This window comes from Eschrichtius robustus, chromosome 13 (assembly GCF_028021215.1).
Source record: "Eschrichtius robustus isolate mEscRob2 chromosome 13, mEscRob2.pri, whole genome shotgun sequence".
NCBI classification, from domain to species: Eukaryota; Metazoa; Chordata; class Mammalia; order Artiodactyla; family Eschrichtiidae; genus Eschrichtius; species Eschrichtius robustus.
Window position 1 is genome coordinate 59,141,337 of NC_090836.1, and position 26,565 is coordinate 59,167,901.

Consider the following 26,565-nt stretch of genomic DNA (forward strand, 5'->3'; position numbering starts at 1 on the left):
CTGTAATGACTGAAAGTTATTTTTGGCTGTATTTTTGTTATCGGAATACTTTCTGTAATTGCGCCAAATTCAAAACTTGAAATATAGTTTTGGAATTTCAGTTTGGTTAAATTAAAAATTAAGTAGGTCAGAATTAGATTTACCATCAGCATAATGCCATCTGTCTATTAAAAAGGACTATATTTCAATATTCTATAGAATAATAGGTTTACTTTCTGTGTTCTGTTTTGTTAGTGCTCCTATATCCCTCCCTGTAAGAGAGAAAATCAGAAGAACTTGGAAAGTGTCATGAATTGGCAACAGTACTGGAAAGATGAGATTGGTTCCCAGCCATTTACTTGCTATTTTAATCAATTTCAAAGGTAAGCCAATATTTACATGTGCATATTAAAGTTGTTTGTAGCCTCTGTAGTTTATTATATTAGTAAATCATAGAGTGGGCTCATTTGGCAAAATATACAACGTGGAGATAGTCTCAACTCTTTCTAGCATGTAGTTAGGGAAGCCCCTTCTTATTCTACAGGTTGGGTGGCATGTAAAGAATCTGCCAGCCAAAAAAAAGAGAGAACCTGTATCATAGAGTCTACCCTCTGGATACACTAAGAAAGTGCCTTTAGGTAAGAACATTGTATACTAGGAATGTTCCCTGAGAATTATAGATTAATGCACACAAACTGAACAATGTGCAGATTTATCAGCATTTTGGGCTACATCAAATCTTATCTTTCTTTTTCCTTTCTGTTCTGACCAAGTATCCATAAAATGAGTTCACACCATTATAACTTTACTTGTCTTAGAGAGAACTCAAGTTATGCCATATAGCAATGAATACTTCAGTTCCCAACCAGATTAACCATAGTAATTTGTTCATCAAACATTTATTGCGTATTGAGTATTCCCAACTCCTTGCTGTACATCTCCACTTGGGTGTTCCAAAGTTAGGTCAGACTTTCTCTTCCTCCCATAGTTCCCTCTCTTAGTGAATGGCACTATCATCCCCTCGTTTGCAGAGTCCAGAAACTTTGAGTAATTCTTAACTCATTTTCTCCTTTACACTCTATAACCTATATTCACCATCCTGTTAATTTTACCCCTCTATTAACTCTTCTCTGCCTTCCCTCTGCCACTGTTTTAGTTCAGATTCATATTATCTCTCAGCCCTATTAACACGATAGTCTTCTAACCAGTCCTTCTACCTCTGCCCTGCACCCGCCTCCAAGACATTCTCCACGTTGCTGCCAAGGAGATCTTTCTAAAACATGAGTCTAATCAGGTTACTCCTCATAGTTTTCAGAGTAAAGTCCAAACATCTTGGCATGGCCTATGTATTGGGTATCTGTTGCTGTGTAACAAGCCACCCCAAATCTAGTGGCCTACTGCGACGGTGATTTATTATTTCTTAGATCCTGTGGGTTGGCTGGGAAGTTCATCTGCTGGTTCTTCACATGACGGCTGGACTAGCTGCATGGTCCTCGATGGCATGGACCCCCCCTCACATGCCCAGCACTTGGTGCTGGCTCAGCTGAGGCACCTCCGTTCTCCACCTGGCATCTCATCTGCCAGCAGGCTAGATTGCCTTCCTTCCAATATGGCAGCCTCAGGACAGCGTATAAAGAGAGCCAGGCCTTGGCTCTGGAACTCACGTCACATCCCTTTTGATATGTTCTATTGGTCGAAGCAAGTCATGAAGCCAGCCAGATTCATGGGGTATTGAAATAGACTCTGCTTCTTGATAGAAGTGGCAACGGTTTTGTGGCCATATTTAATCTAGTTCACAGCATACAGGCCTCCTCAAGTTCTCGCCCCAGACTCCCTCCTCTCCAGCTTCATCTCCATACTCATATTATTTGCAATAGCCATTCTGAACTATAGGAAGTTCCAAGAATATCTTATACTTTTATATCCATCCCTATTTATTTGCTTCTCCTGCTTCTTGACTGCCTTGCTGAAGACTCTCCTCTGATTATCACCTTCTCCAGACTGCTTTCCTTGATCTTCAAGTCTGGTTTATTTGTATATCAGTTAGGATACCATCTGCTGCAGGTCAACAGAAAACTGACTCAAGATAGCATAAACAATTAGGAAATTTATTATTTCACACATCCAAAAATACACAGGTGGACCAATAGTAAGGTAGTTTGATACAATGACTTGACAGTGTCATCAAGAATGCCGCTCCTTTCTAGATCTCAGTTTTACCTCCCGGTGGCTCCCCTCATGGATACAGTATGGTTGCTGTGGTTCCAGATGTCACAGCCAGGCACAGCAGTGTCCAAAGGCAGAAAGAAACCTATCTCTCCTGGTATATTTTTCTTAAGATTAGGAAGCCTTTTCCCAACTTCCCACAGCCAGCCTCCCCTCAGGTGTCCTTGCCTACACCTAAACCAATCACAAGAAAGAGCAGTTAGAATCTACCTCTGAGAAGGGGATAAGGCAATGTCTCCTAAATCATGTGGAGGAAGGTTGTACAGAAGGGGGCAGAATTTGTGGAACAACCAAAAGTGCCAGCTCTAAGGTATATCTCCCATGTTGTGTATAGAGCTCTTTCTCAGAGGTTTGCAATCCTCACTATCGTAACTATACCAGAAGAGCTTTTAAAAAAACGCATCACAGACCAATTAAATTAGAATTTTTGGTAGTTGAACCTAGGCATTAGCATTCTTTTAAACTGATTAAAAAATTGGTTCCAGGGATTCTAATATACGACCAGGATCGAGAGCCACTGCTCTATCCTCTCACCTGTCACCCTCTACTGGAATTGTTTGTATGCCGATCTTCCCAACCAGACTGTCTACTGGTTAATGGTGTGGGCTATATCTTCTTTGGCTTTGGATCCCTAGCACTTCGCACAGTGCCTGGTTCTCAGTTTTAAAATGTTTGGTGAATGAATGTATCAATGAATGCAATGTGTCAGAATAATAAGGCAGGTTCTTTGCTTCCAAGGAATTAGACTTTATTGGGGGAAACAGATGCTTATGTAAATATAAGTATGACTTCATCAGCTAGAAATGAAAGGGAAGAAGACCTTGAAGATAGGGTGGCTGCGATAAAGAAACCAAGCTTGACAATGTAAGGTACATTAGGTAATAGGTTATGTAATAAGGAGTGGTGAATCTGTAAGCTGGAAAGGTAGCTTGGGGTTAGATTTCTAAAGGGTCAAAAATGCCAAACTAAGGAGATGGTCTTTGTCATATGGGCAATGAAAATTTGTGAAAAGTTGTTTGTTTTTTTTTTTGAACCAAAGACTGACATGAGTAGATCTCTGATTTAGAAAGTAATTGGTGTGAGAGTTGAATGTGTATTGGAGAGGAGAGATGGGCTAAAGGCAGGAGCTCCAACTCAGAGATGGGAGGAAGTAAGGAGAGTACTGAGTGAAAAACATAACATTTTTGAGTGGCTACCATGGGCCAACCATTGTGAATAACATTTTGGTTAGATCACCAAATTTCTTATAATAGTTCTAAATTCTGGCCCCGCTTGACAAGTGAGAAAACTGAGTCTTAAAAACTCCATCTGAAGTCTTTAAGTGAAAAAACCCAGAATCCAGCTAGTCTGATTCCCAAAGCTCCTTCTATTAACCGTCTTCTTGTCCCGTTAAAGCAGTTTGAGGGCCTAGACGAGAGTAGAGGTAATGGAAGTAGCTCACGGAGGGGTACATCAGAAAGACATTTGGAGTTACAATCACCAGAACTTGATGACCACGTGATGAGGAAAAGGGAGGTACCACATTTGACTGAGTGTGAGGAGAGTCTAGCTCTGACTGTTGAATTTGAGGGTCTCGTAAGATATCCAAAAGAAAGAGGTAGAAGTACGAGCTTTTAGTTCAGGAGCAAGAGGTCAGGGTCAGTGTTATATCAATCTGGGAATCACTGGCACACAAGCTGTAGCTGAATGCATAATGCATACTGGAGTGAGGAGAGAAATGTTGAGAGAATCGTGGGATCCTCTGTGTTGACGGTATGAGGGGAAGAGATAGAGAAAGAGTGGCCAGATGTTGAGAGGAAAGTGAAAAGACTTGGAAGGAGGAGTGTTTTAAGGGGAAAGCGGTAATCAAGACAGACTACTGAGAAGTCATCAGCTGTGGCAATTAGAAGCGTGTGAGTGATCTTTGTGAACACGGTTTAGGTACTGTCTTAAAGCACAGGGTTTGAAATCATTTTGTATTAGCCTGAGGTGAGACTGTGAAGGCTTTACGAAGTGCAGACTCCTTTTTCAAGAAGTTTGCCATGACTGGAAAAAGAATTTGGGGGAGGAGATGAGTAACTGAGAGGGAAACAGGAATGGATACAGAGAAATGAGACAGGTATGGACTAAAACTGCTGAGGAAGAAGGAAACATTGACTACAGAGAGTAAATAAGGCAAAAAGGGAACACGCCCTGAAGAAAACAAGATAAGATGAAATAAAAAGGTTAAGTGGGGACATGTTTTTCTGTGAGGTGGGAGCACAGCAACAGGAAATGGGCACCAGCAGTCAGGACAGTTTGATGCTGAACCCACCACTGTCTGAACCAGGTGAGCCTTTACGCTTCCAAGCGCTGGACCAGAAGCTGGTTTCCGAGCATCCATGACCTTAGCTTGCGGGTGGAAGCAGACGGGTGCCCCCTCCCACGGGCTGTCCTGCCCAGCTGCTGGTCATCTTCTTAACTTCCCCTCACTCGCCACTCAGGCACCGAGTTTTCTAAAGGCTGGCAACCCCATTTGGCCTCCTCTTAGGGCGTGAACTCTGGCTTACCTTCAGAGCCCAACCAAGCAGGACCATTCCCTGGAATAGTGAGAACTCTCTGCAAAGAGCTCACCCTGCATGATGCATCAATTGTATTAACTTTAGTAGCAGCACTTTGAAGCCCACCGTTCCTCCTTCAGAACGGATACCCATTCCTTATCCATCATCTGGCGGTCCCATTTTCAGACTGTCGGGGTGTAGATAGAAGTGGGGGTGGCCTGTCACAACTCAGAAGCACTCAAGACATAATTTTTAAGTGACTTTGGGAAAACAGAACTTTGGAGTTTTGGCTCTTTTACTGTGACATTTGCAAGAGGAAACAAGAATGCTGGTTGTAGGTGTGAAAAATGGCAGCTCCTTGGTGCCATCTACTCTTAGTACACTTTTTACTACTGCTAAATATGAAATAAAAATAGACTTACTGTAGAGACTCCCAGATGCTCTTGATCAGATGAACTTTATATTTAAAGTAACCTTTAGATTTCACTCAAATTTGGGAAATTAGGGAGAAGAGGTACCAAGAAGTTTCCATTTTCAAGAAAAGGGTGTTATTTTAAAAATCTAAGACAAAGATGATTGAAGTCTTAGCTTTCCATTGTTGAAGCCTTATTTAGGTGAGATGTACTCAGGAATAGAATCTGCGGCGGCCAGAGCAGCCGCCAGCAGCCATGCCTGCCATGGCAGGACAGTCCCTATGCAGTCGCCCCCTCCTTCTGCACCCAAGAAGGACAAGGAGCACCAAGGAGGTACTGCTGGGGTGACTTCACGTCCAGGGCTCAGTGGAAGCTGTCCCGGGCTGCCTCCATTCATGATCTTCCTTTACACCCTTTCAGCTCGTTGTCTCCTTCAACCTCAAGGCTCACAATCTCCATACAATGTGTAGATTTTTATTTTACACTTTTTGCTAAGGTCACACTTTAGGTAAGGTCACACTTACCCTCCCTATACCATTTTTTTCTCTTAGCCTTTTCTTGGCTTATCCTTTCTCAGCAAAACCTGAGTGATGCCCCCTTACCAAGTTTGTTTTGAAAGCCCCATTCCATTGCTAGAAAGTGTCTCTGTAGTCTCAGTCTGTCCATACAATTCTCCTCCCTCATCTTTGCCTTCACCAGCTTCCCCTTGAAGAGGTCGTGTCCCTGGAAAATGGTTACTCATTCCTTAATTCCCTTTGGATCCAAGGACAAGGAAGAGTGATTGGTCTTTATTTTTTGAACTTTTCCTCTTATGGAGAGCATCGTCTCTTTCTATACAGGTCTGCTTTTTAATACTTTATTTTATCGTCCTGAGTGGATAATAGTTCACAGAGGGCACAGAGCAGGCTTACACACACACACACACACACACACACACACACCACACACACACACACACACACACACACACACACACACCGTCAAATGAACCAATTCAGTCACACCACCTGTGAGGTCTTGAATTCATTCCCTTGGATGAGGCCCTCACTGTTTCTCATCTAGATAGTTGAAGTGACCCTCAACTGGTCTTTTAGGCTTGGCCTTTCTCTCATCCATCACCTACACTACACTAGGTTTCGTTGTACTTTATTTAAGTCTATATTTGATTTTGTCACAATCCTTGATTACATTTTTCTGCCTTCTTATTGTTCATTGGATAAAGACTATGCCCTTCCAATTCTAGGTTCAACTTCTGCTGTTTAATCGTGTGTCCATCAGGTGAAAAAAAAGAAACAAACCAGATGTGATCCATGCCTTCATGGAGCTTACAGTCTGTCATCATACCATTAGACAGATAATTACAAAGTGGGGTAAATGCTGTGAAGGAAAAGCCAGGGGTGCTGCTATGAGATATTATGACAAGGTGGGGAATTTTGAAGGCCTGTATGAGTAAATCATAATTAGGTAGAGACCAGAAGATGGTCAAGAGTTAGCTAGGTGAAAAGTGAGGGGAACAGTATTTCAGAATGAGACACAACCATGTGCAAAGGTTCTGAGGCAAGAAAGAGGTTGGTGAGTTTTAGGAACTGAAAGGCCTATGTGACGGAGGAGCTGTAAGAGAGAAGGAGAGTGGTGAGTGTTGACTCTGGAGAGAGTAGGCAGGGTTTACATTTCTCTTAAACTCAGTGAGCAGCCAGTGATGGGGAGTGGTGACATGACCTGATTTAAACATTTTCAGTTTTATATCAGCTGCTCCAGTCACCTCAGATTACTCTGTGTTTCACATGCATATCCATGCCTTTGCCCTGTCTCCTCTTCCTTCACCTTTTCCCACTTCTAGGAATTAGCACACTATGGTGGTTCTAGAAGGAATGCTGGAACTAGCCACTTTCTAGCATGGGTAGTCTTGGGTATGTTAACCCCGACCTACCTGTGCGTCCATTCCCTTTGTAGAGGGAGAAATAATAAGGTTATTGTGACGTTATCAATGAGATGACATGTGCCTACCCATACTAATTCCTATAAAAGTTTTTACTATTATTATTTTTATTACACTTTTTTTTAAACATCTTTATTGGAGTATAATTGCTGTACATTGTTGTGTTCGTTTCTGCTGTATAACAAAGTGAATCAGCTATACATATACATATATCCCCATACCCCTCCCTCTTGCATCTCCCTCCCACCCTCCCTATCCCAACCCTCTAGGTAGTCACAAAGCCCCAAGCTGATCTCCCTGTGCTATGCGGCTGCTTCCCACTAGCTATCTATTTTACATTTGGTAGTATATATATGTCCATGCCACTCTCTCACTTCGTCCCAGCTTACCCTTCCCCCTCCCCATGTCCTCAAGTCCATTCTCTACGTCAGCGTCTTTATTTCTGTCCTACCCCTAGGTTCATCAAACCAATTTTTCTTTTTTTTTCTTAATTCCATATATATGTGTTAGCATATGGTATTTGTTTTTCTCTTTCTGACTTGCTTCACTCTGTATGACAGACTCTAGGTCCATCCACCTCACTACAAAAAACTCAGTTTCGTTTCTTTTTATGGCTGAGTAATATTCCATTGTATATAGATGCCACATCTTCTTTATCCATTCATCTGTCGATGGACACTTAGGTTGCTTCCATGTCCTGGCTATTGTAAATAGTGCTGCAATGAACATTGTGGTACATGACTCTTTTTGAGTTATGGTTTTCTCAGGGTATATGCCCAATAGTGGGATTGCTGGGTCATATGGTAGTTCTGTTTTTAGTTTTTTATGGAACCTCCATACTGTTCTCCTTAGTGGCTGTATCAATTTACATTCCCACCAACAGTGTATGAGGGTTCCCTTTTCTCCACACCCTCTCCAACATTTATTGTTTGTAGATTTTTTGATGATGGCGATTCTGACTGGTGTGACGTGATACCTCATTGTAGTTTTGATTTGCAGTTCTCTAAAGATTAGTGATGTTGAGCATCCTTTCATGTGTTTGTTGGCGATCTGTATATCTTCTTGGGAGAAATGTCTATTTTGGTGTTCTACCCATTTTTGGATTGGGTTGTTTGTTTTTTTGATATTGAGCTGCATGAGCGGCTTGTATGTTTTGGAGATTAATCCTTTGTCAGTTGCTTCATTTGCAAATATTTTCTCCCATTCTGAGGGTTGTCTTTCGTCTTATGTTTTCCTTTGCTGTGCAAAAGCTTTTAAGTTTCATTGGGTCCCAGTTGTTTATTTTTGTTTTTATTTCCATTTCTCTAGGAGATGGGTCAAAAAGGATCTTGCTGTGATTTATGTCATAGAGTGTTCTGCCTATGTTTTCCTCTAAGAGTTTTATAGTGTCTGGCCTTACGTTTAGGTCTTTAATCCATTTTGAGTTTATTTTTGTGTATGGTGTTAGGGAGTGTTCTAATTTCATTCTTTTCCATGTAGCTGTCCCGTTTTCCAAGCACCACTTATTGAAGAGGCTGTCTTTTCTCCATTGTATATTCTTGCCTCCTTTATCAAAGATAGGGTGACCATATGTGCATGAGTTTATCTCTGGGCTTTCTATCCTGTTCCATTGATCTGTATTTCTGTTTTTCTGCCAGTACCATACTGTCTGGATTCCTGTAGCTTTGTAGTGTAGTCTGAAGTCTGGAAGCGTGATTCCTCCAGCTCCGTTTTTCTTTCTCAAGATTGCTTAGGCTATTCGGGGTCTTTTGTGTTTCCATACAAATTGTGAACTTTTTTGTTCTAGTTCTGTGAAAAATGCCATTGGTAGTTTGATAGGGATTGCACTGAATCTGTAGATTGCTTTGGGTAGTATAGTCATTTTCACAATGTTGATTCTTCCAATCCAAGAACATGGTATATCTCTCCATCTGTTTGTATCATCTTTAATTTCTTTCATCAGTGTCTTATAGTTTTCTGCATGCAGGTCTTTTGTCTCCTTAGGTAGGTTTATTCCTAGGTATTTTATTCTTTTTGTTGCAGTGGTAAATGGGAGTGTTTCCTTAATTTCTCTTTCAGATTTTTCATCGTTAGTGTATAGGAATGCAAGACATTTCTGTGCATTAATTTTGTACCTGCTACTTTACCAAATTCATTGATTAGCTCTAGTAGTTTTCTGGTAGCATCTTTAGGATTCTCTATGTACAGTATCATGTCATCTGCAAACAGTGACAGTTTTACTTCTTCTTTCCAATTTGTATTCCTTTTATTTCTTTTTCTTCTCTGATTGCTGTGGCTAAAACTTCCAAAACTATGTTGAATAATAGGGGTGAGTGTGGGCAACTTTGTCTTGTTCCTGATCTTAGTGGAAATGGTTTCAGTTTTTCACCATTGAGAACGATGTTGGCTGTGCGTTTGTCATATATGGCCTTTATTATGTTGAGGTAAGTTCCCTCTGTGCCTACTTTCTGGAGAGTTTTTAATCATAAATGGGTGTTGAATTTTGTCAAAAGCTTTTTCTGCATCTCTTGAGATGATCATACGGTTTTTATCCTTCAATTTGTTAATGTGGTGTATCACATTGATTGATTTGTGTATATTGAAAACTCCTTGCATTCCTGGGGTAAATCCCACTTGATCATGGTGTATGATCCTTTTAATGTGCTGTTGGATTCTGTTTGGTAGTATTTTGTTGAGGAGTTTTGCATCTATGTTCATCAGTGGTATTGGCCTATAGTTTTCTTTCTTTGTGACATCTTTGTCTGGTTTTGGTATCAGGGCGATGGTGGCCTCATAGAATGAGTTTGGGAGTGTTCCTCCCTCTGCTATATTTTGGAAGAGTTTGAGAAGGATAGGTGTTAGCTCTTCTCTAAATGTTTGATAGAATTCGCCTGTGAAGCCATCTGGTCCTGGGCTTTGGTTTGTTGGAAGATTTTTAATCACAGTCTCAATTTCAGTGCTTGTGATTGGTCTGTTTATATTTTCTATTTCTTCCTGGTTCAGTCTCGGCAGGTTGTGCATTTCTAAGAATTTGTCCATTTCTTCCAGGTTGTCCATTTTATTGGCGTATAGTTGCTTGTAGTAATCACTCATGACCCTTTGTATTTCTGCTGTGTCAGTTGTTACTTCTCCTTTTTCATTTCTAATTCTGTTGATTTGAGTCTTCTCCCTTTTCTTCTTTATGAGTCTGGCTAATGGTTTATCAATTTTGCTTATCTTCTCAAAGAACCAGCTTTTAGTTTTATTGATGTTTGCTATCGTTTCCTTCATTTCTTTTTCATTTATTTCTGATCTGATCTTTATGATTTCTTTCCTTCTGCTAACTTTGGGGGTTTTTTGTTCTTCTTTCTCTAATTGCTTTACGTGTAAGGTTAGGTTGTTTATTTGAGATGTTTCTTGTTTCTTGAGGTAAGATTGTATTGCTATAAACTTCCCTCTTAGAGCTGCTTTTGCTGCATTCCATAGGTTTTGGGTCGTCGTGTTTTCATTGTCATTTGTTTCCAGGTATTTTTTGATTTCCTCTTTGATTTCTTCAGTGACCTCTTGGTTATTTAGTAGCGTATTGTTTAGCCTACATGTGTTTGTATTTTTTACAGTTTTTTTTCTGTAATTGATATGTAGTCTCATAGTGTTGTGGTCGGAAAAGATACTTGATACGATTTCAATTTTCTTAAATTTACCAAGGCTTGATTTGTGACCCAAGATATGATCTATCCTGCAGAATGTTCCATGAGCACTTGAGAAGAAAGTGTATTCTGTTGTTTTTGGATGGAATGTCCTATAAATATCAATTAAATCCATCTTGTTTAATGTGTCATTTAAAGCTTGTGTTTCCTTATTTGCTTTCATTTTGGTTGATCTATCCATTGGTGAAAGTGGGGTGTTAAAGTCCCCTACTATGATTGTGTTACTGTCGATTTCCCCTTTTATGGCTGTTAGCATTTGCCTTATGTATTGAGGTGCTCATATGTTGGGTGCATAAGTATTTACAATTGTTATATCTTTCTCTTGGATTGATCCCTTGATCATTATGTAGTGTCCTTCTTTGTCTCTTGTAATAGTCTTTATTTTAAAGTCTATTTTGTCTGATATGAGAATTGCTACTCCAGCTTTCTTTTGATTTCCATTTGCATGGAATATCTTTTCCATCCCCTCACTTTCAGTCTGTATGTGTCCCTAGGTCTGAAGTGGGTCTCTTGTAGACAGCATATATATGGGTCTTGTTTTTGTGTCCATTCAGCCAGTCTATGTCTTTTGGTTGGAGCATTTATTCCATTTACATTCAAGGTAATTATCGATATGTATGTTCCTATTACCATTTTCTTAGTTGTTTTGGGTTTGATATTGTAGGTCTTTGCCTTCTCTTGTGTTTCCTGCCTAGAGAAGTTCTTTTAGCATTTGTTGTAAAGCTGGTTTGCTTGTGCTGAATTCTCTTAGCTTTAGCTTGTCTGTAAAGGTTTTAATTTCTCCGTCAAATCTGAATGAGATCCTTGCTGGGTAGAGTAATCTTGGTTGTAGGTTTTTCCCTTTCATCACTTTAAATATGTCCTGACACTCCCTTCTGGCTTGCAGAGTTTCTGCTGAAAGATCAGCTGTTAACGTTATGGGGATTCCCTTGTATGTTATTTGTTGCTTTTCCCTTGCTGCTTTCAATATTTTTTCTTTGTATTTAATTTTTGATAGTTTGATTAATATGTATCTTGGCGTGTTTCTCCTTGGATTTATCCTGTATGGGACTCTCTGTGCTTCCTGGACTTGATTGACAATTTCCTTTCCCATGTTAGGGAAGTTTTCCACTATAATCTCTTCAAATATTTTCTCAGTACCTTTCTTTTTCTCTTCTTCTTCTGGGACCCCTATAATTCTAATGTTGGTGCATTTAATGTTGTCCCAGAGGCCTCTGAGACTGTCCTCAATTCTTTTCATTCTTTTTTCTTTATTCTTCTCTGTGGTAGTTATTTCCACAGTTTTATCTTCCAGGTCACTTATCCGTTCTTCTGCCTTAGTTATTCTGCTATTGATTCCTTCTAGAGAATTTTTAATTTCATTTATTGTGTTGTTCATCATTGTATGTTTGCTCTTTAGTTCTTCTAGGTCCTTGTTAAACATTTCTTGTATTTTCTCCATTCTATTTCCAAGATTTTGGATCATCTTTACTATCATTACTCTGAATTCTTTTTCAGGTAGACTGCCTATTTCCTCTTCATTTGTTTGGCCTGATGAGTTTTTACCTTGCTCCTTCATCTGCTATGTATTTTTCTGTCTTCTCATTTTGCTTAACTTACTGTGTTTGGGGTCTCCTTTTCGCAGGCTGCAGGTTCGTAGTTCCTGTTTTTGGTGTCTGCCCCCAGTGGGTAAGGTTGGTTCAGTGGGTTGTGTAGGCTTCCTGGTGGAGGGGACTGGTGCCTGTGTTCTGGTGTTTGAGGCTGGATCTTGTCTTTCTGTTGGGCAGGACCATGTCCGGTGGTGTGTTTTGGGGTGTCTGTGAACTTATTATGATTTCTGGCAGCCTCTCTGCTAATGGGTGGGGTTGTGTTCCTGTCTTGCTAGTTGTTTGGCACGGGGTGTCCAGCACTGGAGCTTGCTGGTCGTTGAGTGGATCTGGGTCTTAGTGTTGAGATGGAGATCTCTGGGAGAGCTCTTACTGATTGATATTATGTGGGGCCGGGAGGTCTCTGGTGGTCCAATGTCCTGAACTCGGCTTCCCACCTCAGAGGCTCAGGCCTGACAGCTGGCCGGAGCACCAAGACCCTGTCAGCCACACGGCCTGGTACGTGGGGAATTTCTTGCCTTTTGGGAAGTCTGAGGTCTTCTGCCAGAGTTCAGTAGGTGTTCTGTAGGAGTTGTTCCACATGTAGATATATTTTTGATATATTTGTGGGGAGGAAGGTGATCTCCACATATTACTCCTCCGTCATCTTGAAGGTCTGTCTAGGAGTAATTTTAATAGTAAGACTTGTAAAGCATCTGTAGGTTGAACTCTTACATGAAGATAAGCAAGAGGTCCTGATATCACAGCTTCTGATGTCAATGGAGATCCCTTCCATGTCTCCCTTGATCTATTCCAAACCACATAGCTGGCAAGATGTCTTTCTGATTCAGTTTCCCCTTGATGAATGGATTATTTCACTGGAAAAAATGAGTTGTTGTGATCCTGCTTGCCTGATGCCAGCAGAGTGTCTCGCTCAACCCTGGCCCCGGCGGCTGAGGAGGGAGGGACGGGGACGCGCACCGGAGACATGGGTGGGCTCCACGCAGAGTGGCGGGCTCTGGGCTCCGGGCTCCGGGATGGAGGCGGGGACGGGGGCGGCAGCAGCACCTTCTCCACTCAGGCGTCTGCCTATTTTTATTACTGTTAATAAGATTTGCCTCAAAGGCCACTGTGTAACTTTCTCTCACCTTTTCAGGTATAATCAGTCACTTCCTCTTCTGAGCTCCTACAGGGCTAGGGTTGATTTTATCACACTGTTATAGAGTTGGTTGAATATGTATCCTTCTCCTTTTATAGATTATGAATTCCTTAATGCAGCAACCATGTGGCAGTAGGCATCTGTGTTTGCATCTACCACTTACTAACTATGTGACCTAGGGGAAATTGTGGAACTTCTTGCTCTTGGTTTCCTCATCTATACAATGAGGATAACGTTATCTGTCTTAAGGGTTTTGTTTGTTTGTTTGTTTTGTTTTGGAAAGGATCATATCTGCACAAGAGTGAGTACTTAGTAAATGTATGTGCTTTTCTTTCCTTGCTCTGTAAATTTCTAACAACTGGGGTAGAAAAACTAATCAGTGAATAGCCCGGTTATTCACTGATTGGAGGCTGAGTGAGTGAATAAATAATAGAGATTTGATTGATGAGTAAAGCAGTGGAACACACAAAAATAACAAAAAAGAATGGATTTTATTGTGAAATAAAATAAATACATTGTACTTCTGATACTGAAGAGTTATATCCTAATTTTTAAGTTCCTTCAGAGTATGTGGGTCCTATAGTATATATTTTCAACTTAAATTTGCCCTTAGCATTTTAGAGAAAGGTGAACATAATGGTCCCAGCTAAAGTTGAGTAGAATGCTCTTTAGAACACAGTTTGAAAGCCATTAAAATAGAAGGTTAAAAGCAGTCAATCAGAAAAGGAATGCTCACTTACTTAGGGCTTAGTTTTCATATCTACAAAATTTGATAGATTGATAGATTAAATGATCTCTAAGAGTCTTCTAAGTTCTCAAGTTTTACGATTTTGTGATTCCCTGATTCTGAAGGTTTGTACAATTACAACAGCTTAAGACGCTAGATCAAATCCTAATGGTGAGAGAGAAAGAAGATTAGCAAAGAACCAAATGGTTAACAGTCTGGAGCCATTTAGTGGAGGAGCAGACAGTCCTCCTACCTCAACAGTAACTGAGTTTCATAATGATGACACTGAGTCATCAAAAAAGTTAAATTTGGTTCAATATACTCTCCTTAAAAGGCAAGGAAATGTGTAATGCATTTTTAGAAAGATGTTACCAATTATATTTTAATATTTGTATTAGTTTTTACTCAACTTGAAAGGTTAAACTTCAATTATTTGGAAAATTCACTTATGTGAATACCTAGCTCCTCTCCTTGAAATAAACAATACTGTTTTAGGGGCTGCAAAAGCTTCCTGCCACAAATAGATTATCAGTCTTCTATCATGTGTTACGCTTTTCAGTATCCTAGATTTCATCCATAAAATTACCACCATTTCAGTCATTTACTCTTTTGTTTATTCAACAAGCATTTATTATTTTATTTTATTTTATTTTATTTATTTATTTATTTATTTATTTATGGCTGTGTTGGGTCTTCGTTTATGTGCGAGGGCTTTCTCTAGTTGCGGCAAGTGGGGGCCACTGTTCATCGCGGTGCGCTGGCCTCTCACTATCGCGGTCTCTCTTGTTGCGGAGCACAGGCTCCAGACGCGCAGGCTCAGCAATTGTGGCTCACGGGCCTAGTCGCTCCGCGGCATGTGGGATCTTCCCAGACCAGGGCTCAAACCCGTGTCCCCTGCATTGGCAGGCAGATTCTCAACCACTGCATCACCAGGGAAGCCCTCAACAAGCATTTATTAATCACCTGCCTTATACCAAACAACAGTGATTAAAGATCAAAGATAATAAGACTTGGTTACTGTCTTCAAGGAACTCACTGACTACTATGAAAGACCAACATGTAAATAAACAATTGGAATGTAACTTAGTAAGTGCCATAATTACACACACACACACACACACACACACACACACACACACACACAGTATAGTGCCTGGACCTACTTGAATGGAGATAAGGAGTGGAGAGAGAAAAGCCTTCATAGAGAAAAGTTTGAGCTGTTGTTGTTGTTTTGTTTTTTTTTTAATCAGTAGGAATTTCCCAGATAAATGAAGCCTAAGGAAAGGGATTTCAGGGAAAATAAGGCATTAAGATTTGGAATGTTATAGGCGACTGAAAGAAATGTAAGGAGCTACATATTCTCGGAGAGTGCATTTAGGAGAAAAGTGATAGATGAACCGGCAGAGGTTGAGTGAGATAATGCTGTGCTCTTATGGCATGCTGAGGTTTTAGACTTTATTCAGTGTGCACTGGAGGAGCAAGTCACATTTGTACTTGAGGGAGACCAGTCTTGTGGCTGCATGGAAGACAGACTGGATATAAGCCAAAAATGGAGGAAGGTTAAGCGAATTGAAAAGTATCACATCAGTCTAAACAAGGGATGAAAAGAGCTTGGGCAAAGGCAGAATTAGTGGAGAAGGGAAGGAGGGAATGGACATGAGATTGTACAGAAGTGAGATTAAGCATGTAAGTGAGGTTGTACTTACATGTTTATATACATGTCTCTGAATACATTTATAACCAATACAGTGAAAAATGATTGGTCAATTGTAATTGATTTTGGCTATGTCTTTGCATTTGTTTTCGACTTGTAAAGCTCTAAAACCAGATTTCTTTTAATATATTTATAGGTTGAATTTAATTGTTCCATTGGCTTCTAAGCTTTCCTTTTATTTTTTTTATAAGACAAATTACTAAAGAAAAAAACCTCATCTTTACTGGCAGACCTCTTAGGATACAAATGGGGGAAAACATGCATATAAATATGGGAAGTGATATTTTGAATAAATTCCATAGGGAAATTTTATTGACCTTTGAATGAATTACTAAATACTAGACTTGTTATTTGATAAAAATTTAATTTTTAATAGAGCTTTTTACTTTTGTTTTCTGTTTACTCTGAAAAATATTTCTTACAATCTTTCATTAAATAAGAGACTGGTTTTGTAGTTGTTTTTTAAAGGAATATATTGGTTTTCTTTTCAGACATTAAGTCCAATGATATATCTTGAGTCTTAAAAAAGAAAACAGTGAATCTGGAATCTTACCAAAATTGAATCTTTTCTGTATACATTTGTGTCTGGTTCCATATTAAGAGAGATTACATCAGAATTGAAAGCTCTCGTTGGTCTCAAAATCTGTACTTTAAAAAAATAAATAAATAAAGCAGTGATGGCTGTGCCCTCTCCAGTATGCTACAGAATATGTATGGAATTCACTTCAGTGTTCTTTCAAAGTCTCACACCCAAATGGCTGTACATTACTTAGGATGTAAATTTGAGAGTCTGTTTTCTGATGGTTATTCAAAGTGTTTTTATGCTTGCAAATTCACCTTCTAACAGCTTTTATCATAGTGGCAGTAAAGTTAAGAATTTGATGTTATTAAATCACTTTTCACTTAGGATAGTTTATGTAGCTATTAAACAAAGCTGCGAGGGTATTTGGGAGGAAAACTACAGGAGCTGTAGGACAAGTAGGTCACAGAGTGCAGCACCGTCAGATGGTGGAATGCAGGACAGGGCTGTGCGTCAGGAGACTTGAGTTCTATCCATAGCTCTCTTCCTGACTTGGTGTATGACCTTGGGCTACTTACTGAAGAGTTCTTGCCTCAGTTTCATCTTGGATAAAATGGGGCCAGAATTAGCCTCTAACACATGTAGAGGGTATCAAATCTGAGAGACATCTTCTAGTCATTTATTCCAACCCGAAGTGAATCCCTGCCACGTTTTTTTTTTTAATAAATTTATTTATTTTATTTATTTATTTTTGGCTGCATTGGGTCTTCGTTGCTGCTCGTGGGCTTTCTCTAGTTGCGGCGAGCGGGGGCTACTCTTCGTTGCGGTTCGCGGGCTTCTCACTGCGGTGGCTTCTCTTGCTGCGGAGCACGGGCTCTAGGCACGTGGGCTCAGTAGTTGTGGCTTGTGGGCTCTAGAACACAGCCTCAGTAGTTGTGGTGCACGGGCTTAGTTGCTCCGCGGCATGTGAGATCTCCCCAGCAGGGCTCGAACCCTTGTCCCCTGCATTGGCAGGCGGATTCTTAACCACTGCACCACCAGGGAAGTCCCCTGCCACGTTTTTTGAAAGTATCTTCCATTCTCTACTTTAACAACTCTGGTGACAATGGATGTCATTTCTCCTGAAGCACCCTACTCCATTTCCAAACATTTTTAGTTGTCAGTAATTCATCTGAGGAAATACCTAGAATAGGCACATTCATAGAGATGGAGGTAGATTAGAGGTTATCAGGGACTGGGGGAAGAGGGAAAGGGGAGTCATTGCTTAATGGTTACAGAGCTTCCATTTGGGGTGATGGAAGAGTTTTGGAAACAGATAATGGTGCTGGTTGCACAACATTGTCAATTTAATTAACGCCACTAAATTGTATACTTAAAATGGCAAATTTTATCGTGTGTGTGTACATATATATATATATATATTTTAAACCACAGTAAAAAAAAAAAAACTTCATCTTGGTTAGCCCTATGGCCTCAATAGGAAGGTAGACCATATTATCTGAATTTTACAGAAGAACAAACAGCCTTTAAGTTCACATGACCAGGGAGGAGCAGAGTAAAGATCTGAACCCAAGTCCTTGACCCTCAGACCACAGGTGTCACCCAGTCCACTGCTGCCATTGCTGTTGGGAATAGACTTGTTCTCACTGCTTGTGATGCTCTTCTTCTTCTTCTTCTCCTTTTTTTTTTTTTAAATTTACTTACTTATTTTGGCTGCACCAGGTCTTAGTTGCAGCACGTGGGATCTTTGTTACAGCATGTGGACTTCTTAGTTGCGGCACGTGGACTCTTAGTTGTGGCATGTGAACTCCTCGTTGCAGCATGCATGTGGGATCTAGTTCCGAGATCAAGGATCGAACCCGGGCCCCCTGCATTGGGAGCGTGGAGCCTTAGCCACTGGACCACCAGGGAAGTCCCTATACATGCTACTCTTAAAGTCTGCCCCTCTCCCCGTTTCTAACATTTCACGTTAGAATGATGTTCTGGATTTAAATGAAAGAATTTGGAACTTATCCCTATATAAGTACATACTGTTGCTTTTTTACTGATTGTTCCATTCTCATGATTACTTAGAATCTTGATTCTGGCACGCATAATATTTGTTATTTTTTCCATTGTAAAATGTTATCCTAATTGCAAGTCAAAATGACTTTAATCTCCTTATCTAAATTATTGATAAAAATCCTGGAAAGGACTGATTCATAGGCAGAGACTTGACTATTTCCCTGGTAATCTTCCGCTGGCCTTATCCAATAATAGCCAATGCCTTCATATCATGCTTACTCTGTTCCAGAAACAGTGCTTTATACACTGAATCTCATTAAATCTGCACAGTATCCATGCAAGGCATTATTGTCATAATTCTCATTTTATACATAAGGGAATGAAGCACAGAGAGGTTAAACAACTTGCACAGATCACACAGCTGACAAGTAGCATAAGCAGGATTCAAACCTGTGCATTCTGCCTCCATAGCCCAGGCTCTCAAGCACTCTGCTTGTACTGCTGCTGACATCAGCCAGGATTCCAGGCCGTACCGGGATCAGATAACATCAGGGACTCTATGAAATCTGATCAATGAGACTGCAACTATAACATTCTTTAATTGTACCATTGGTGGCAAAATAATCTGAAATGACAGATGAAGGGACTTGTGCATTTGTATGTGCTATGTCTTCTCCCAAGAAACTTGGACTCTATACTCCTCTTCTTCTTTCATGTTTCCTCAAAAGATATTTCCTTTTTATTTCCCCAGGCACACAGAAGTACTTCTTCTCTTGTATTGCCTCTTCATTTGTACAAATGCATTTTGAAATGTATCTCAACAGTAAACAAACAACAGACATTTACAGAGCACCTGGGGCAAGTGCCTGGCATTGTGCCGGGTGATGGGAATACAGATAGGAGCAGACAGTGTTCTGCCTGCAAGCTTACCGCTGGCTCGTGAGAACCAACACACCAGCACCGCCCTGGTGCCCGCCACACTGTAGGGGCTGCAAGTGTTGTTGAATGGCTGAATGGAAGGGAACTGAGTACCAAGAAAGTCTTTTAAAATACTCAGATGTGCACCTGCAAACTGTTTTTGTGCTTTAGATTAAGAGAGGACTGGTTGTGACCATCATGGCTGTTCACGTGGTGAAACTGTAGGATTCCCCACCCTATATCTGTGCGATTCAGTCAGCTTCGGCTACATTGTGCTGGGATAACAACCTGAAAATCTCAGTAGCTCGTAACAGTGAGAGTTTATTTCCTGCTTACAGTACCTGTCTGTCTTGGGTCATGTGCAGCTTTGCCCTGTGCCTTTATCTCTGTGGGACCCTGGCTAAAGGAGTGGCCCCTCTCCGGGACATCAATATTAGTCTCACGTCAGAGGAAAACAGATTTCCCTAGGAATACTTGTGCCGAAAATTTTTTAGTGATTTTCAAACTCTTCCTCATGTTTAGTCCAACAATCTGATGGCTATGTATGTGTATTTTCTTGAATTTTGAATATCACATGCTACCAGGGTAAAGTTAAGTTACTGGTACAGCCAAGAGAAACTTTATGATTGACTGATGGGGTCTTTTTAATTACTCAAGTTTAAAAAATTCTATTATTGTACCATAAGTCATCACTTTCATTGTTATGCACATTTCTCTATAAAACTTTTGTTCTCCAAACATATATGTATAAGCAATTTTTCAGTTAGGAAAAGAGCGTGACAATTAATTTAGCTAATTTTACTGGGCTGAAGTACTTCAATATTCATTCAGTGTACTTTTACCAAGAGAAATAACTACATTACAGACTATAACAAAACAGAACGTAAAGCTATTATTCATGTACTCTTCACTGTATAATTTAGGGGTTAGGTTGAAGGGTTCATTGCTAGCCTTGATAGAAATGCTAGCCTGTTTCTATCTTCCTACATGCAGCAGCAAAGTCTGTATACTCTGCTAATTATTTAATTTAAAAAAATAACTGCTTGGTGCATAATACATTTTAATGAGATGGGTTTTTAACAATTGGGAAACGTCTAGAATGACAAAAATATGATAGAAGTAGCCCTGTTTCCTTCGAGCTTTCATAATAGTCAAAAAGATATGCAATTCACTTTTCCCCCACCCAGGATACATTTTCAGATCCTCTCTTCAGAGCTGCCAAAATAATGGAGCCATGCTGATGGGAGAGGTATAGAAAGGAGAAGAAATTGTGGCGACTGGGTGATTTTTCTTCATTAAGGATCTAATAACAGGGAATTGAACTTCACCTAATCAGACATTAATAGTGATTTCCTGAGAGTAAGTTGTGGAATAAGCTAAGGATCTTTTTCAGAGGTCTGGAAAAACTAGAATGTCTCTTCACCTGCTTGGGCGCATTGGTATTGGCTTTACCAGGTGCTGGCAGCATTTCCTAGCATGCTAGGTCTGAAACAGTGCCATGGGTAGGAACAGCAGTGTTGGAAGGCTTCTCGGGGAGGGTAAAGCACCCAAGCAGGGCTGGGGCGGGTGAGTCAAAGGAACAGGAACCATCAGTGACAGTAGTTACACGCACGTGGGTTGGTTGGACAGGCTAGAGATAGATTTTTAAATAACCAAGCAGGAAGGGAAGAAAAGAAATTTTGTAATGCCAAAAAGCATAGTAAACACGATCGCTTTCTCTTGGAAATTATCTCTTGAAAATAGTTGGCACAGTCGGTGAAAACGCAAGCAAATACACATGACTGTTTATGCAACTGCATCTATGGTATTTACGATCCCAAACAAATACATGTGGCCCTTGAAAGAACGCCCATGAAGTCTAGGATCCTGCCCCCACTCCCACCTCCCCTGCCCCCCCAGATCTGCTTAACTGAAACTCTGTGTTTGCTGGATTTTCATTCCTTTCTTATTCCACTGACATTTACTGAGCTCTCATTTCGAGCTTAGTACAGTGTCATGCTCTTCCAGGTGTGGGAACCACTGGAAAAAATCCAGGCTTTGTTGAGTTGGGCAGACCCACTGAGATCGCTGTTCTTTGTGGGGGGCATTTGCATTCGAACCATGGGTGGGTGGGTGAGCCCTCACTGCTCTGCCCCTCCTTCAATTTTGCTAGTTAAGGAACTCCTGTCATCTTGATTTTATATCAAAAATCATGGGGGAAATGTTTCTTCACCTCCCTTTAAATGCCACATTCCAACCGTATACAGTATGCCTAGCATTGTTCAGATGGTAAGAAGATAACGTTGACATTTGGGGGGATTCCTTACCCGCCTCATTTCCTTGAGAACCAAATTCTGAAGCTCTTGCCAGCCTTACAAACGCCCAATGGAATCCCTGCTCATATGCATATTTCGGGTGCATCAGTATGTTTGTCATCTTCTCCCTGGAAACGGTTTCTCACACCCACGTTGCAAGTGTGTGATCTGTGATTATATCTCCTGCTACTTTTCCATGTCCTCTTTGCCTGGAGGGAGGGATGAGAACACGATTCAGCTTAGGGAAATGATATAAAATGTGGCTATTAAAGTGATCTTTCGAAAGAGTCCTTTCCTATGTGTGCAGTTACTATGCTGGGTGCATCCCAGGTCTTCCTTCACCTGAAACAATGGAGTAGGTTTGAATCATGGGATCTCAGAATCACGATATTAGACAACCTGGAAGACACCAGCTAAACTGCAAGCCCGTGGATACCATCTTATTTAATTTCAAAGGGGAACCTCTACCCTGTTTGTGGAAATTTTGAGAAAAAGGCACTTAATAACTTCTCTCAGTGATTATTTTTTCAGTGTTTGCAGCCTTTTCTGTAAAGAGAGCTTCTCCTTCTGCTTTGGTATTGGCTTCACAGAGTGACTCAGGGGCCCCATTATCTTATCTTAATCAGCAAGGGGAATATTGGGATGTCCTGGTTAATCAGTACTGTTGTTTTCCGTCCCTCCCAGCCCCTGGCTTGTTAGGAAGTTCCGTTTGCATCACTGAATTCTCAGACATGCTAGATCACAAGAAGCATCTTTTGATGTTTAAGAATTAGTTCCTCTAAGGAATTGAAAAGCCAAAGGGCATTTTGAGCATTAGCATCATAAACCAACATTTCTAATTTCTGAGGCTGTTTCCCCAGGAGTTAGCATTGCTGAGGTGGAAGATGGGTTCTGAGAGACTTCCTTTGGGAACATAATGGCCCACCCTTAAACGTCCACATTTCTGGTTAAGATCTGATTTAATATGAGATTAAATCATTAAATATGAGAGAAATAATTGTATGGAAGCATGCACATTTGTGAATAGTAGAAGGGGTTGGATAGAAATTATAAAACTTTTTTTTTTATAAACTAGAGGTAAAAGCATCAGAAATCAAGAGTATTAAAATGACACTATCAAACTATACATTTATTACCTCTGAATTTCCCTGGGTAGAAATTCTACCTCAGTTTTTATTTTAATTTTTTAAATTTTTTTTTTTACCTCAGTTTTTAAATTCAGAGTTTTAAAAAAGATTTTTGAAGGAAAGATAAAGGGGAAAAAAGTTCAGGACGGTCAAATTTATGATGTGGTATAAGCTTGTGGTTAAAATTAATATGGAGAATTACTAGTGCCATATCGTTTCGTGAAAGATGGAGTAAAGAAGAATCAAGAATCTTTGGACACATTTGATAAGGAGTAAAGTTGAAAAGGAAATAGCAAAGATGTATTATGAAGACAAAAGAAATTTTATAGAAAATAAGGAGACAGTTCCTTAGGGAGGATTAGAATGGAGGATTGTTTTAAAATTTTCGGAGTTCTGTTAATGATGTGGTTAGGAACGGTGGGTATTGGGGGATGTGGTGGAACTCTAAGTAGGAGAAAGCACAATGTAGGAAAATGGGGTGGATGAAGGGAAGAGAACTGTTTTGTATTACCTTCAGGCAGGTGTGTTTGTATGTAAATGCCTTTGTCATAAAAGAGCAAAAGTTGGGGCTTCCCTGTGGCGCAGTGGTTGAGAATCTGCCTGCCAATGCAAGGGACACGGGTTCGAGCCCTGGTCTGGGAAGATCCCACATGCCGCAGAGCAACTAGGCCCGTGAGCCACAGCTACTGAGCCTGAGCGTCTGAAGCCTGTGCTCCGCAACAAGAGAGGCCGCGATAGTGAGAGGCCTGTGCACTGTGATGAAGAGTGGCCCCCGCTTGCCACAACTAGAGAAAGCCCTCGCACAGAAACGAAGACCCAACACAGCCATAAATAAATAAATAAATAAAATTAAATTTAAAAAAAGAGCAAAAGTTGAAAAAAGAATGAAAATAAATATTTTTTATAACTCAAGTTGGGACATTAGAAAAGAGTTTATTTTGTAGGTTTTTTTGTTTGTTTTTGTTTTTTTTTAGTTGCTTTTGTTGCTGATTTAATTCTGAATGACTGACTGGGGAAAGGGATAGAAAACTTACATTAGTAAGGAACTGATTATAGGATAGCAGCACATGGCAGTGTGGTTGTCTAAATAATGGCTCCCAAAGATGTCCACATCCTAATCCCCATGTATTTTTGGTACCTTCCCTTGTTGCCTTATGTTACCTTGTATGGCAGAAGAGACTTTGCAGATGTGTTTAAGGATCTTGAGATGAAAGGCTTATCCTGGATTATCTGGGTAGGCCCTCAATGTATGGGTCTAAAGAGGGAGATAGGAGATCTGAGGAGTAGCATAAGATGTGACAATGGAAGCAAGAGATTGGAATGATGCAGAGAAGGGACCAGGAACCAAGGAATGCAGAGAACCTCTAGAAGCTGGAAAAGGCAAGGAAACAGATTCTCCCCTAGAGCCTCCAATAAGGAACAACCCTGCTAACTAACACCTTCATTTTAGCACAGTATATCAGAGTTCAGACTTCTAACCTGCAGAACAATAAGTGAATAAATTTGCATTGTTTTAAGCTGTTAAATTTGTTAGAGCAGCAATAGGAAACATACTGGTAGTAATTTGTAGATAGTATTAAGTGTAATTATCTTTTACAATGAATGTCTATGAGCCTTTCTTCAATTCTAAGCTTTAAAATTGCCACAAATTTCTAAAGATTTCGGTTCTGTGTTGTTACGTTCTATGGATTGACAAATTCAATTCTCCAAGTTTGAAACGTGGCTATGTACTTGGTGTGAGGCTTTAATGGAAAATCTCAGTTCAGTCTCCTTCTTGTGTGTCTCCTTTATTCCTCAAACAAAACACTTCACTTCTGGTAACCAAATGTGTGTGGGTTTTTCCCCACACCAAGCAGTTCTCCACGATACCATCTAGGTGTCCTACAATTTAACTCAATTCTGACACTATATACCTGGAGATAGGGCTCAAGCCCACAGGTTAAGGGCTTTGTCCCATAAGATTGCTCCCACCCCACTTCAGATGCCAACTACAAGTAGTAGGTCCCCAGGTTACCCACAATTTCTGTCTGACTTGGCTGCAGATGGGAGGTTCTCATGACCCCCTCCTCAGGTTTGATTTGCTGGAGTGGCTCACAGAACTCAGGGAAATACTTACTTAGGTTTACCAGGCAATATCTCGTTGCAGTTTTGGTTTGCATTTCCCTGATGATTAGTGATATTGAGCATCTTTTCATGTGCCTGTTGGCCATCTGTGTGTCATCTTTGGAAAAATGTCTATTCAGGTCCTCTGCCCATTTTTTAATCAGATTGTTTGTTCTTTGATGTTGAGTTATATGAGTTCTTTGTATATTTTTGGATATTAACCCCTTGTCAGATGTACTATTAACAAATATCTTCTCCCATTCAGTAGGCTGTCTTTTGTTTTGTTGTGCAAAAGCTTTTTAAGTTTGGTGTAGTCTCATTTGTTTATTTTTGCTTTCATTTCCCTTGCCTGAGGAGCCATATCCAAACAAAGTATTGCTAAGGTCGATGTCAAAGAGCGTACTGCCTATGTTTTCTTCTAGGAGTTTTAAGGTTTCAGGTCTTACATTTAAGTCTTTCATACATTTTAAGTTCATTTTTGTATATGGTGTGGGAGAGTTGTCTTTTTGCCATTTTAATTACAGTGTCTCTCAGTGTGGACTTCTTTGGATTCATCTTGTTCAGGACTCTCTGTGCTTCCTGGACTTGGATATCTGTTTCCTTTTATAGGTTAAGGACGTTTTCAGCTATTATTTCTTCAAATAATGCTCTGACCCTTTCTCTCTCTCTTCTCCTTCTGGGACCCCTATAATGCAAATGTTAGTATGCTTGATGTTGTCTCAGAAGTCCCTTAAACTATCCTCATTTTTAAAAATCCTTTTTTCTTTTTTCTGTTCAGCTTGGGTGATTTTTACTACTCTGTCTTCCAGGTCACTGATCTGTTCCTCTGTATTATCTACTGCTGATTCCTTCTAGTGTATTTTTTCTTTCAGCTATTGTATTCTTCAGCTTTGTTTGGTTCTTTATGTTTTCTAACCCTTTGTTAAAATTCTCACTGTGTTCATCCATTCTTCTCTTGAGTTTATTGATCTCATGATCATTACCTTTAACTCTTTATTTGGTAGCTTGCTTTTGCCCCTTTTTAAAGTTTTTTTTTTTCTGAGGTTATGTCTTGTTCCTGCATTTGGAACATATTCCTCTGTTGCCTCATTTTACCTAATTCTCTTTGTTTATGTCTATGTATTAGGTAGGTTCATTGTTTCCTGATCTTGGAAAAATGGCATTATGTAAGAGACGTCCTATGAGGTCCAATAGCACACTCCCCTCTTGTCACCTGAGCTATTTACTCTCTGGGTGCCCTCTATGTGGGCTGCATGCACCCTTCTGTTGTGACAGGCCAACTACTGTGGATGTACTGGTAGGTGGGCCTAGCCCCAGCACAATTGGCTGCCAGACCCTGCCTTTGTAAGATGGCTGTTGGCCTGCCCAGGAGGACCCAGGGCTTGTGCTGGCCTGCTGGTGGGCACATACTCCCCTAGCACTAATAGGCTAGAGAGAGGACTCCAGAATGGCACTTGCCAGCACCAATGTCCTCATGATAGAACAAACCCCCCAAAATGGCTCCTGCCAGTGTCCATGTCCCCAGGGGGAGTCCCAGTTGCCTCCTTCCTCTCCAGGAGGCTCTCCATGACCAACAAATGGGTTTTCCCAGGCTGCATTCAAATTACTGCCTCTTTGCTGGCACTCGGGGCAAATGATATTTCATGTGCACCCTTTAAGCACAGAGTCTATGTTTCCTGTGTTGCACCAACTC

At 40.4% G+C, this 26,565-nt stretch overlaps 1 protein-coding gene across 1 annotated transcript in view; it reads left to right on the forward strand.

Moving 5' to 3' along the window:
* The window catches only part of KCNMB4 (potassium calcium-activated channel subfamily M regulatory beta subunit 4), a 69,324-nt gene that overhangs the window by 27,187 nt on the left and 15,572 nt on the right, over window positions 1–26,565 (forward strand). The window contains exon 2 of the mRNA XM_068561569.1: window positions 235–362. Coding sequence (XP_068417670.1) covers window positions 235–362 — 128 coding nt within the window. The remainder of the gene's footprint in view (window positions 1–234; window positions 363–26,565) is intronic.